Below are 14,865 nucleotides of genomic sequence, written 5' to 3'. Positions count from 1 at the left end.
AGCAAAAACGTTTTCAAATCAATGAACAAACTAAAGGACTAAAGAAATAACACCCAGTGGGGAATTAACACTGGTGAGAATTAACTTCCCAAAGTCTGCGATTGCTCTCAGGCAGCTATCAGAACAAGCGCTTCTCGCCTTTCGGCTATATAGGCCTACCCTTGTAATCATTTTTCACGGTGAACAATTCGGAATGGTGCAATTGTCACAATGTTCGTAAGACACATCATCAACTTGCTGAGTCAGAACAGCACAATTTTCTTACTTCCCAAGCACCTAAGTTGTAATATTAAGTCTTCTTTCTCCAAGTTTAAACAATATTTTCGATTTACTTTTCTCCTTTGCTTGTAAATATTTTTCCAATGAATGCCGCATACTCTCATTTACACTAGAACCTGGATTATCCGAGCTTCGATTAACCGATGTTTCTGTTAATCGAGCCGACAATGAAGGTTTTTTTTTTCTTTTGTCTAAATACGTAAGCTCTAAAATGACGACGTGTTTTATTCCTCTGCCTGTGCTGACAGCTGTTCTGCCTCAAAAACTAACTTCTAAGAAACATAAAGACAGACCCGTATTTAGAGCAGATGACAGATACTAACTACACCAATAGAAATTTTTTGCTTAAAAAATTACTATTCCTGTTCCTATTCAGAGTCTCAACTGACTACAACTGTATTATGTCGAGGACTGCATACTAAGAGCCTTGCCTCCATTATTTTATATACCGATAGATGGCAGCACCATCACCGGATCGAACAGTTAATGAGAATTTAGAACTAGACCAGGAGCTAATAGCTACCTGGTGCTAGCACCACCAGAGGTATCGTTTCACTTGGAGGACATTGAGACCACGAGCATATTTAACGTCGCCCAGTCCCCTTTAATGACGACGGTGGGTCTTCGACCATCGAGGTTCGAACTCAGGACCCTCCGGCTTCGAATCCGACACACTACCGATCGGGCTACCACGGCCCCTGCTTAAAAAATTGCTTGATCGGGAAGCTATTGCCAGAAATTCAGGACTTTTGCAAAGAATGGTAACAGATTTAACAACAAAGATGTACATTTAATAAAATAATGAATTTTCAATTGTAAACTAAATTTATTTTCCGGAAAATTTATGTTTTTCAAAAGCATCTGTTAGTATTTAAATTTGCATTGTAAAAAAAAAAATCAATTGACTTTTAAAACTTACTACAAGTTATTTTCTTATTTTAGTTTTTTAACTGCAAAACATTATTTTTACATGTTCATTTTTATCCTTTAAAAATATTCTATTGTAGTCAAAATTTGAGATCCTGACATGCTTTTGTACAAAGATCTACTGTGCTACAAAATTATACAAAAGGCTGAACAGTTTCACAACCATCAGAGGATTACGGACAAAGCGCCTTGTATCCGGATACATATGAAGTGAAATTTACCATTATAAAGAGAAGGATATAACACTCAAGGAACCGTAGGGAATCGAACCCACGAAATCTTTTACTGCACTCAGGCAGCTGACAGAGCAAACGCTTGTCGCCCCTCGAACCGCATGGGCTCACTCTTTTCGTTTTACCAGTATTATTTTCATCTCGCGTAAACGTAGTCTTATAATTCAAAAAAATATGAGTCCAAAAATTACAAAATAAATAAAATTTCTTATAAGTGCTTCAACTAAAATAGACAACATTTTAATGTATAGTTTTTAAACGGTGAAAGAAAATGAAATTTTAACCATTCCTTCATTTTGTAGCTTCTATGCAAATTTAAATCGATGATTCTATCTACGTAGTGGTGCAACTCAACTATAAAAAGGCTTTTAACAGCGTGATCTATGCTGATTTTTCTTTTACGATGGGGTAAGTGTTTAATGATAGAAAGTCTTTTCCTACATTCAAAACCTTTTCGGTGTAAAAAAAAGTGGTCGATTATAGCTGTATGTTTTTACTTTGATTTCTTTTCGAACTTTACAAACGAAAATTCCAATTTAGAGCTTAATTGTGGAATTTAAAATTTTAAAGTGGTCGCATTTTGTGCTAGAACTTATGCAAGATATTGAAGTAGGAATTCTTAATCTAGATTTTCTGAAATAAAGAATCTAGGGAAAATTACCGTTTCTTAAAAGCATAAAAAATGAAACTCTGACGTGTCTGAATGACTATAAATAAATGCGCCTGGTTTAGCTAGTTTTATAGAAATTTAATTCTACCCAAATTAGCTTTTAAATTTAAGTACTTTAAATAAAATGGTTTAATTGACTTTATCTGTAGCATCGCTGGTTTTTTTCATTAAAGTCTTCTCTTACGGTAACTCTTTTCTTAAAGTATCTTTAATTTTGCTGTACTGAATGAAATTTACGCATTTAGTACAATGGCAAGAAAACTGTACAGTTTTAAAACTTTGTGGTGCAAAGAAATTAGTATTTTCGTATTTATTATTTAATACAGTACTCGTAATGAACAGTCTTGAACTTACAAGAGATTTGAAAGTGCTTTTTTATGCTTAACCTCACTTTTGTTTATTTCACTCTCGTGGAATTTGGTCAGTTTAACCAGTTCTTGAATAGTGTTTACGTTCTTACGACTAATCTTCAATTTTACAAAATTAAATATTTAACCTTAACCTTGCTGTTAATTAAAACCTTGGCATTTAAACTTGAGTTGAATTAAGTAGGGTTTACTATCTAACAAGATAGTATCTCTACTTTTCCGTCCCAATTACTGTTCCAAAATTTTTAGTTGTGAAACTAAAGGTAACTGTTAACTTCTTTTTCAAAAAAAGGAAGTACAGTTGGCTCTCTGTTTAACGACGCTCTATTTAAAGACTCTCTATTTAACGACGGCTTTTCACGGTCCCAAATGGTCCACTGTAGTGTTAAAAGCATTCTATTTAAGGACGCTTTCTACTTAAAAACTATTTTTTGTGGTCCCTTGAAAGTAGTTAAACAGAGCCAACTGTTAGACTTTTAGTATAAACAAATGTCCGCTTTTCTAGCTTCTCCAACTTGGATCTCGCTTTGATCTGATTTAAACTTGCGTAATTAACGCTGTCATTAATACATTTAAGCTTCTGTAAAATTTCAATTTCACTTTATTCCAGGCTTTTTCCCATCATGAAGTTTTCCACGTTTTTAATAATCCTGCTCTCAATCGGCCTTGCGCTGGGGGAAGATGTAGATGATATATTAAAGTCGCTACCGCCAAATTTTCTTGATAACTTGATGGAAAATGATGGGAAACTTCCGGACTCTGAAGAATTCGGGAAAGAGAAGGAAGAACCTGATTTAAAGGAGAAGTTCAGCCTTGGCGAGGGCTTGAAGTCTCATGTTGTTCCGATGGGAGTACCAGTACCAGGCTTAGGAGTTCCGGTGAAAAAGTAAGTTTTACTCGGATTCCAAATTTCATAGACTTTAGCAGTATAAGAAACAGCACTGCCCTCAACTGCTAAATAACAAAACTTTTGTGATTGGTGAGACTTTAAATGTGTATGAATGTTTCATTCTGTGCAGACAGGGTTTATCTGGTCAAATTAGACTAGACTGTCATACTAAGAACAAGTCTTATCTGCACTTTTTATCAATTGCGTTACTGTCACAAAGTGATTTTTTGTCACATAGAATACCTAATGTTTTGTAAATGGTGAATATTTTTAAATTCTGAAAAAGTTGCTTCCGCATCGAATACATGGCGCAAAAAGTACAACTGCAATTTCTCATTTAGCAACTCGAATACAGAAACTGCTTTTGCGCTTAGCACGGTAGTATATTCTTAATTTTTAGATTCAAAGTAAAGTGCTTAATTTGGTTTAACGTGTTACACCATTTCTATTTTACTTCTTGTGAACTTTAAATTAGTCTTGCCAGGATGTTATGGCATAAAATGCAAATTCTCTCCCTTTTAAATTTACCATTAAAGGGTACCTATAAATACGCAGGACACCTTCACTCAATTTGGTCGTGAATTTAAACAAAGTCCCAGCATTAAGTTTTGATAATTAGTAGGTGCTTAAGTGTCAAGTTAAATTTACATTAATAAGGAAACAATTGGTATTTCTCTATTGTAATCACTGCGATTTGTCTTTCTAAAACCTTTCCTCATAATGTTAACTTTTAATGCTTCTTGATAAACTACTGAATTCTACTTAGTTAGTGGAATTTAAAGTGGTATTAATAAATATAAAGTTATTTAGCTTTCATTCAATCTCAAGTTGTTAGAACTAAATATCCGAGTGCTTTGACAGCTTCCTTCGATTTAAAGATGTGGATGAAACTTCTGCTTTAGATTTAGTTTTTCCAAATTACGTTGGAAATAACTTATATTTTTGAAAGCTTTTTCAAAACAAATTAGTTTCTAATACTAGACGTATAGTAAATTGTTTATTAACGCAACCGCTGTTTCGCGGGAACAGGTACCATATTAAGTCTTTTCCTTCCCCTATAGCAAATTGAGAATCAACTTGATAGTAACTCTTCCTCACCTCCAGGAAAACATTAGATCAAAACACAAATCTTTAAACTAAACTTTTAAAAATATTTTCTAAATACTGAAGATATGGAATTCATTAGTAGTAATGAAACTATTAAAATTGTTATTTTAAACACAGTAATTTATGCCAGACATAAGATGGTAAAAGTTATGCACAGTCGTAACTTTAGGACTTGCAAGCCAACTTTTGTCACTTCACTTTAATTTGATCTTTGAAAGGATCAGTGCTGTCTGCTGTACTCTCCCGGATGGGTTATGAAATAAGTATTGATCTTTATTTTACAACAAAACGTTAACATTTCGTACAGTTTAGTTAAACAATACTGTAGTCATTGTTTGGAAGCTATTTCTGAAGTTGTAGAAACTGCTATTCCCGCACTAATACTGTAGATGTATTAGATTAGTATTGTAAATTATAGAAAACTTATATTGTGGAAAAAAAACTCTTCTGCATTGAAAAGGAATGTCTTGCAGCCCCGAAATTGTAAATCTCGGTAAGTTTGAGATTTAACATTGTAATACATTTTAATTTCATAAAGGTATTTCTTAGTTTTGGCAACTTCTGTAAAATTCCGAAAAGGGAAGGCCATACATTTTTACTTATACACACCAACAAATTTTTCATTGTATATACTAAAATCTTAATGCCACAATGAGTTTCTGAAGTTAACTAAACATTTTAGAATTTTAAGTCTTCCAACTTTGCTTGTATGTTTAGTTATTTTGGTTAGATTACGCGTACTCCAATCCCGAATTTTTAAGGCACTCTTGTATTAGTTTACTTTAAAACTTCAATCCTCAATTTAAAGTCTTGACAATTTCGTAACGTCTAGATTCCATAACGTAAGTTTTAGTGCCTTATTAGTTCTTCAGGAAAATAATTTATTAGACTGAATGTTAACGTCAGATTATTTCGCAAAACATTATCCTTGAACCTAGTTTTAAAGTTAGACATGCTTTAAAACTTTATTTTATAAATATAGTTCTAGTTTTAAAGCAATCAAATTCTTTCACTCAAGCTAAACTAAGTGAAACGAAGTGTCATGGTTTGCTATTCTTGTATAAAAATGTACACGAATCATTAAAATTCTGTATTCGGTAAAATCTTTCGCAGTGAATTTTAAACTTAGTCTTCAAACTGGCCCAAGTTTATAACTGGGCTTAACGAGTCCGTTCCTTTTAGTGTGGGTTGTAGAAGCCAATATTTAATTATTCAGAACTTCAAAGCTAGTAATGCTTAATACGCTTAAGCATACTTTCTAATTTTAAAAAACAACTCGTAAATTTCAAACTTATGTTCAATGTTTTAAAAGCAATTTGTTTTTTACAATGCGCTGCTTTTAAAAGCAATGTGTTTTAAAAGCAGCGCTTTTGAAAACATTGGAAGTTTGTTAGCATAATGTTTGCACCCAAAACATGCAGTTTTAACATTCATAAACTCTTATTAGTGTTTTACAAAGTAGCGACCAGCGTTGTGTTTAAATTCTTGTTTAACTTTTTTAATTGCTTAAATATTTTTCCGTAAGTCCTATCTGGAATAGATATATTTTTACACCAGTTAGACAAATGTAACAACGTTGTTCAAACTTTTCATGTCTTGATAATAAGAATTGTACTAGGTTGTGTGCTTAAATTACGTTAGGCGTTATCCAGCGTTGCATTACTGCGTCAAACTCCGACAAATTTCATGCTTAACGCATCTGATAAATCATGCACCTGAATTTAATTTTCCTTTTAACATTTTGTACTTATAAATGCTCACTAAAGCTGAACTCGTCATAGATGTTTTCTAAAACATTTGAATTTTAAGTCAATTCTGGTTTCTACACGAAGTACCACAAACTACACTGTAAAAAAAATCCGTAAAATTTACAGAAAAAAACTGTCAGCCAGGACGCCAGTTTTCTTCCGTTTATTTTACAGAAATCTTCCGTATTTTAATTTATTCAAGCTGATTTATTTTATGAAGATTAAAAAATGAAACTATACTTTCATAAATCCATTTCAATATTTACTATACTACTACGAAATACATGTATACAAAGGTAAATTTCCGAACATGCCTCTGTAACAGATGACAAAAAAACATAATAAAATATTGATTACGATGCAATGAAATGGAAGTTGCAAACGATTTAAGGTTTACTCGCTTTAAATAAATATAAGATCAAAAACTCGAGCACGAGAACCAAAATCCAAACACGCGGGCGAAATTTCGAAGATTCGAAGAAAAACAACGTATAACCGGTTACAGATTCAAAAAAAAACAGAAATCCTGTATTTTATTACGAACAGTTTTTTCTGTAAAAAAATACGGATAACTTCTTCAAAATTTAGTTTTTTTTACAGTGTAGGTACTCGGTAACCTTGGCAAATCTAGAGAACTGAGCCACGTGGCCAAACAAAGCCTATTGAGCTTTCATTTCAGATACCTCTCAAATCTTAACTCGGTAGCTTTTCTGTCCACATTAGGTCTTGTTTTCGGAACGAAATTTTAAGCTCAGTTTTCGAAATTAAAAGATTATAATAAAACTTTTAAAGGCTTTGACTTAAATGCTTAAGATAAAACGACTTAACATTGAAAAGTTTTTAAAATGTAATTTTTAAATGTATCTAAGGTGTATCATCTCTCTGAAAAATACTTGTTATCCTTACTAAACCTTTACTGATTTTAATCTATTTGCATTACTTTCAAAACACAGTACCAGGAAAAGTGCAAGTACAGTCACTTAATAGCAGACTTAGTGTACAAATATAAAAATTTAAGTTTTAAAACGGGAAAATTTTCAGAGGAGTGTTCGCAGTTTATAATGAACACATATTTCAATATATTAAAGATTGGTAGAAACACTTCACTGGTTGCATTTAAAAATATTGGCTTTATTCGCAGTTTCGAGAAAAGATATTCTATAGAAACATGAATCTACAGATTCATTTCATTTGTATTCAACATACAATTTCCTGTAAAGCCTGCGATGCTGAACACTGCTTGGGCAGTTTTCCCCAAGTTCCTTTTCAGAATTAAGATTAGAAATTTAAATTAAGTTATTCACAAAAGAATTGGCATACAGTCTTCAACTAATCATTCTATCAGTAATCTTGTTTTTGAAACAAAAGGCTGCGGATTAGCAAGATAATCCAGGAGTCCTTCATAGCACTGTACTTGTAAACACTGTTCCAATTACATGGTACAAAAGTTGAGATTATTAGAACATCGATTTTTTGTAATGCGATGTTAAATTGATCTTAAATTTCTCTCAATTCAATGTAGGAAAAAGTTTGCCAAATTTAGCTTGACATTTTTTGACGAACGATAAAATATGTAGCAATTCTACTCATTTAAGGCGCCACAGTACCTCAAAAGATCAAAACTTTTTGTTGCTTATTTCAAAACTAAATTGTTCCAAAAACAGGGAAAAAGTTTCGTTGCTTTAGCTCAATTATTTATTTAAAGTTATGAGGGGTTTTAGGGCGTGCTCGCTATTTTTTCTTGCACAAAAGAAAGTTTAAATTGGTTTTTCTTGATCTCTTTTTTGTTTTCATGTCATTAGGATCCCTAAGGATTTTTTCTATAAGTTATAGCTTTAAAGTAATACTTTTTGCAATTAGCATGAAATAATTAACGAAACAATGCATTGGATAGTAATTTTATAAACAACTCAAATGTTTAGAGCACGTTATATCTTTAAAAAAATTTTTTAAAGAGTCAAGTTTTTGCGTAATTTGTCACAAATTTTCTAATTAACACAAAAGCAAATGAATGCACAGATTTTTAGATTATTGTGATCGTTTATCAAAAAAATTTAATTAGTACAGAAACAAAAGCCTTAGGTATTTAAAAGACTGAATTTCCTAAATGTTTGCAATTTTAAAAAGCAGGTAATGTTTAAAAATTTTGAAAATGGATTACGAAATAAGTATGCATGTAATAGTTTCAAAGAAAAGTGACATTTTAAATTTAAAAAATGTCAAAGGATATGTGACCCTTTAAATTTAATGAATTTTTCAATAAATTTAAATTTCCATAAATTTTTCGTGGTTCCTCAGATAATCTTTATTGCTGGAGGAAATCTTTATTTTCCTTTTTCAAGAGTGCGTCTTGTTCTTTGCAAATGAAATTTAAAAAGTTAAGCTCAAGCTGTATTTTCTTTTCAGAGCCGTGCTGAAGAAAGCTGTAGCCAAGAAGGTGATAGGAAAGAAGATAATAGCAAAGAAAGTAATACTACCTAAGGTTGTAGCAGCCAAAGTTGTTGCCCCTTTAAAAGTAAAAGCAGTTGCCAAGAAGAAGGTTCATAAGTTGAAACCTATTGTGCATGTAATTGAAAAGCCAGTTGCTGTTTATCACAAAGTTCCTGTTCCGAAAAAAGTGATAATCCCCAAGTTTTATCCAGTAATCAAACCAATCCCAGTCCCCAAGTTTATTCCGGTTCCCATCAAAGTTCCAGTGAAGAAAATTATTCCTAAAATTGTCAAGATTCCAAAGCCTATCCCGATTCCCAAAATTGTGCCGGTCAAGAAGCCTATTCCAATTGGCATTCCATATCCAGTTCCGAAATTCTACAAGGTTCCAGTGCCAAAACCAGTGCCCTATAAGAAATACATACCTATACCAATACCGAAAAAGGTAAGCAGATTTCTAAAGGTTATTTCTACTGAATTTACTAAAGAGTCCAAGTTCTGAATATGACATTAATTTCAAAACTCTAGTTTAAAAGTTCAGATTCAGAGTATAGCGCTGTAAAAATTCAGTTCAGCTGAAATTAGCTTAACTTTTGACAGTTAACTAGACTGTCATCTTTGGGCATTTTCATGCCCATAGCATATAGTGGCTAACCACACCAGTTATGAAATTAAAATTACTATTAATGCGCTGTTCTGTTGCACTCTAAACAGTTTCAAAAATGCCGAAAAAGTGTTTTAATTTGAACATATTCAAAGGTTAAATGGCTCAGACTACGTAGTATTTAAATTTGAAACATTCAAATACTCGAATAACATGTGTGCTCACTTTTGAGGTATGTGCTCATTTTTGAATTTGTAATAATTACAAAACAGAGTATGTACTTGTTTTTGAGTGAAATAATTCAGCACACTATTTGAAAACATGGGTACGCATGTTTGAAACGAAGTTTCAAGAAAATTTAAAATCATGAATGTACTCGTTTTTTGGAAACTTCATTTTTCTCCGGGTGGATTCCTAAAATTTGAATTTTAGGTACATTACTCAATTCAAATAGATATTTATACCAAATGTGCATAAAAAGTCTATGAAATTAGATAGATTTTAATGAAAGTTTAATTAAATTGCAGTAAAAGAGATTAAATGCGAAATTTCACAATTTAGTAATTCTAAACTAAGAATTCGAAAAAAGAAGTAATTAAATATCAGCATGCGATATCATTAACTAGACTGCTATTTTTAGAACTAATGTTGACGTATCTTTTTCAGGTTCCAAAGTTCATTCCTATTCCCATCAAGAAGATAATTAAGGTACCTAAACCTTACTATGTCCCAATTAAAGTGCCACATGTCACAACAAGTTATGTGAAGACTCCAATGCAAGTCGATGTTCCGTAAGTAGTACCAGTTTACTGGTAAAAACCACGAATTTCTTGTAATCCAAAACTTGGATCATAAGTGACCCAATATTACTTCTCTTGATTTGACAGTAACGTATGATGGGTCAAAATACAGTGAAACCTGTGTAAGTTGACCACTTGTGGTGCAATACTTCAGTGATAAACTTAAGCAGGTGCTCAACTTATAGAAGTTGAATTATATAGAATCTAACCGGAAAATAGTGGTCAACTTTTACAGGTTTCACAAGTAGAAATTCTTCCTTAGGTCAATATGGCAAGAATCCGACGGGAACTTACGCCATAAGTACTGCTAAATGAAATTTATCGTAGTAAACCAATTAATGTAAGCTTTACTTCAGATGTAGTATCAGTCCAGTTAGCAATTTGCTGTCCGCCGGTCATTTGCGACCTCACGAAGTTGCCCCATGAGGCCGAAGTTATGTTCAAAGTTATGAGCCAAAAACAATGTTCTAAAACCATCCTAAGCAAACACGAAACAGTTTTACTTTATGGCAGCGAACTGAAGTCGTGGGACAATCAGATAAAGTTGAACTACTGCTTCAGTTTTTTCGCTGCAGGTAGTAACACATTTAGTGAAAAATTGCAGTTTTCATTAAAACAATCGCACTAATACAAAGCAGCGAATAGTAATTTCTTAGTTCGTAACTTTATTTCTTTCATGATTTCTGGTATAGTCTAAAATCAAATTTTGTGTTCTGGTCCACCAGATATCGCTTAATATATGGCGTATCTTGGGTAAAAAGGTCACGCCAACAATTTACTGTCGATACGCAGAAACTAGAGCTCTGTTATGAGCAAAATAGTTTTCATTTTAATATTTATGAAATCTTTAACATTAGGTAACTTTCAGTACCATTTGACATTAGTCTTTTGCTTAGAGCAGGAATTACAATGGAGGGGGCAAGTTTAATCACTGGCTTAGCAAAAGCTAACCCATAGCCTCAGTCACGAGACTCGACAACGAATGGCTGGCGCGTTTTGCATGAAGCAAGGGAAACCTGATTTCCAATGCTTTGCTTTAAAATATATCACGTGACTTGTGGTCTTGGTTTCGCGAGTCTTCACTTCACTTTATTTTTTCTCAATGGTCCTTTTCTTATACTTTATTTAATCTTATAAGGTTTCTGTCATGGACAGCTCAATACTGTTGCCGATTTGACACTTCAGTTGACCTAAAGTTAGACTAGAAACAATCGGGTGTTGTAAAATTAAAAAAAATAAGATACTAGGTGAAAACTCTGATTATGATAATGTATGTACGGAGTTTGAAGAAAAATTTAATCCATTAAATTTTATCTTTGCGGTTAGTGGCTAAATGAATTAGAAGGAAACCTAAGTTGCATTGTAAAATACTCACGATACTTTTAAATTTTGTAAAATTGGTTAAAGTCTTCAGTATTGCGGTAGATATGAAAGGGTAAAAGTTATAGTGCGTTCTTTCAAACTTAATTCTAGCAGTCAGCATTTGAGCTGAATGTCATGGAACAAGTGGAAAGATTGTGATCAACGTGGAAGAGTTTAAACAGTCACTTGTGCGACTTTAGTTTTACCAAAACGCTAACTTTTTGTTTTATTACTTTTAGTCTTTCACTGGAGCTTCCAGTTAAGTTTCGAGAATCATAAAATAGAGGTCGACAGAACCTTGTAAGCTTTAACATTTTGTTTTGGTGATATTTTTGCCCAAAATTTATGTAGATGAGTATTTTGTATAGTGCGAGTCCAATAAGTTAAACTCGGACACTGAGAATGTTTCAATCTTTTTAGAGTAGTATTAGTTATTTGTGCAGAGTTGAAGTTTTTCACAGGTATTTATTCAAATCGGCGCAAATGCCACCCATTTGTCACTGAACGCTGAAAAGAGGAAATAGAAACGAGATTTACTTCCAAGAAGATAAATTGATAATTCTAGAACTGAATTGGGACAATTAGTACTAGCTCTGACCTTTTTTGTGCAAAAAGGTATTCATTTTAACTTGAAGAGTGTTTATATAAACTTGATCCTGAAGATTTACGGCTGCATTTAAAACAGCTGGAGTCGTATATTGAACTCCATTAGCATAAACACACCAAGCTTTCCTAATATTTCCAGACTACCTACTAATCTGAAATAAAATTTCCTGTTTTTAATCTAAAGATGTCTATACGGAATTATATTTTAATATGAATTTAAAAATTTATGGCGCCAAACAAGTTCGGAGCAGTTTTTAACAATCATTGGAATAATCTTGACATTGCACTCTTCGTAGCTGTAAAAATGATTGCCTATTAAATTTTTCCAATTACTAGTTTAAATTTTATAAATTTATAGAGTTTTAAAAGTATTTAAAGTGATATGTTTTTTTAATTTGTTACTTTTATTCTCGTAACTTGCCTGCTCTCGCCTGTGGCATACCTATAGCTTAAAAGATCTATTGGAAATCGAGTTCATCGAATCCTCTTACAAGATTTTCGGCAAGTGACTACAGATTTTAAGAAAACAAGATATTAGTGCTTTGAATTAATATTTCGTACTTTCCTAGACAATAGTATTGCATGACCATGAAAGGTCGGATGACCTTGAAGCAAAAACATCTCTTTGGAATAGACTTAGCGAATTAATGCCCCTTACTATTCGGTGCTTTCTGGAAGATTCTGCCTATTGCAAGTGTTGCTTGGCATTCTCTTCGTGTTCAGCCTTTATAGTCCCCAAAGTTCCGTGAAAGTGAGATGACAACATTTAGATTTCTTATTTTTTGTCAAGAGTAAATTTGACTCTAACTAATATCGGGAAAATTGACCATGTTAAATCTTCTAAAGTTTTCACCATGCATTAGGCACATTTAACTAATATCCCTGATTCTAACGAACGTTGGGACAAATTGACAAAATTTGTAAAGTTACGGAATTTATCAATCCAATTCAAACTAGTATGTTGTGGCCATCACGAAACTTTCTTCTATATTTTTCTTTTTTTTTTCTGATCCCTCCCCATGCTTGACGAGGAAGCAATATTTCCAACAAAAACAAAATGACACATGCAAAAACTTGACTACCATCCCAATGTCTGAATTATTGCAAAAACAAAGCAAAGAGCGAAAATTGAAAGTTATTTTAAAAGCCCTGCTTGAATTAATTACAAATATTTTATTTGTTAACAAACATAAGGTGGCAACAGTTAAAAATTTTAAGTCATTGAGATAATATTTCCGATCATTTCCATTCAATTAAAATCACGAGAAATACGCAGACGACAATCTATTACGATTTATCTTTCTTACTGTTGCATTAATAAAGCTATTTTTATTCAAAAAAAAATCAACACCTCTTGGCGCGATTGGCGCCAAAATTGGACCAAAGCCTGTTTACATATGGATTCACATATATTCCAAATTTCAACCAGAACGTAGCATTACTTCTTGAGATAGGGCACTCACAATGGAAAAAAAGAACGGGCGATTGCGCTACCCCCCTTTTTAGCTGTTGACACCAAAATAAAATCAGCTCTTATACCCACTAAGGACTACTTGCCGATAAATTTTTCTTTCATTCTGTTCATTATTTCTTGAGATACAGCAGTCACAATTGACGACAAAAAACGTTCTATAGCTCAACCCCCGTTTGAGTTATTGACACCAAAATTGAATCAGCACCTGTTAATGGCAACATATGGACCAAATTTTGTCTAATTCCGCCAGTTACTTCCTGAGGAATAGCAAGCACGCGTAACTCAAAAAACGTCCCATTGCTCCACCCCCCTTGGAGGAATTCGCGCCAAAAACCAATGGGCACAAGTTCACATAGGGGCACATATGTGTACCAAATTTCGTTCGATTTCATGCGGTAGTTTTTGCTGTAGAGCGGCCACAAAAAACTGGTCACACACAGACGTGACACACACACACACACATACATACACACACAGACAGACATTTTCCAAAAATAGTCGAAATGGACTCAGCACACCTCAACGTTCGAATCCGTCAAAATTCGAAATTTGAAAATTTGCACGAATCCAATACTTTCTTCTATGTATTAGATATAGAAGAAAGTAAAAATTATGAAATTGCATCAAACTGCCACTTTATTTTACGGAGTACATAGTTGACAATGCACCAAGAGGTCCATTGGATGGAAAAAAATTAACCTGTGTAGCTCAAGTTTGAAACTTTTAACATTTCTGAATTCTTAAATGCACAAAAGCTTGCAGGTGGTTTTAGATAGCTCTTTTAGTTTAACTAAATAAATTTTTTATTTTCAGAGACATAAAGAAGGAAAGCCTTAAGAAACCCGTAGATGCTTTAATTGCTGGCAAAGGAATGTTGAAACTTGCTGAAGGAAAAGTTAAATCAAAAGCTGAACCGTTGGATGAATTCATCGGCCAAGAGGATAAAGATCTTCTCAAATTACTAAGTGGCGAGAAGAAAAAATAAAATGTAAATTTTAGCTAACATTTTAATAAAATATTTAATCTAAATCTAGTTCCTTCTTTTCAAAAATAAAGTCAATTCTTGGCTTTACTAATGTACAGTGACTCGGTTACAAAACCCTGAACTACTGTTGGTAAACCATTAAAAATAGTTTAAACCATATCGAGTATTAGTTTAAGTATTTTGTGAACTCTTATTTTTTTGTGAACTGGAATGTTAAATTACATCTGCCAACTTTATTTTGATTCAGTTGAAAGTAAATTAGACTTCGTTTTACCAACTTTGTTTGAGAATTGATTTAAAACTCGAGTCTGAAAATTTCACTTAACTGTTACTAGCAATGCTGACATTGGTAAAATACGACATTTCTCCTTCACATTATACAG

General features: G+C 32.8%; 1 protein-coding gene across 1 annotated transcript; it reads left to right on the top strand.

The window, feature by feature from the left end:
- The first annotated feature begins 1,842 nt into the window (after nucleotides 1-1,842).
- LOC129220491 (cytadherence high molecular weight protein 3-like) lies at nucleotides 1,843-14,482 on the top strand. Its single transcript, XM_054854914.1, has 5 exons — nucleotides 1,843-1,847; nucleotides 3,088-3,363; nucleotides 8,628-9,096; nucleotides 9,922-10,046; nucleotides 14,311-14,482. Exons 1-5 carry the CDS (start codon nucleotides 1,843-1,845, stop codon nucleotides 14,480-14,482), a joined length of 1,047 nt encoding a protein of 348 aa, XP_054710889.1.
- Nucleotides 14,483-14,865: the final 383 nt, after the last annotated feature.

Source organism: Uloborus diversus, chromosome 1 (genome assembly GCF_026930045.1).
Source record: "Uloborus diversus isolate 005 chromosome 1, Udiv.v.3.1, whole genome shotgun sequence".
In the NCBI taxonomy this organism is placed as follows: domain Eukaryota; kingdom Metazoa; phylum Arthropoda; class Arachnida; order Araneae; family Uloboridae; genus Uloborus; species Uloborus diversus.
The sequence above is the reverse complement of the archived record's forward strand: the minus strand, read 5'-3'. Positions and strand labels throughout refer to the sequence as shown.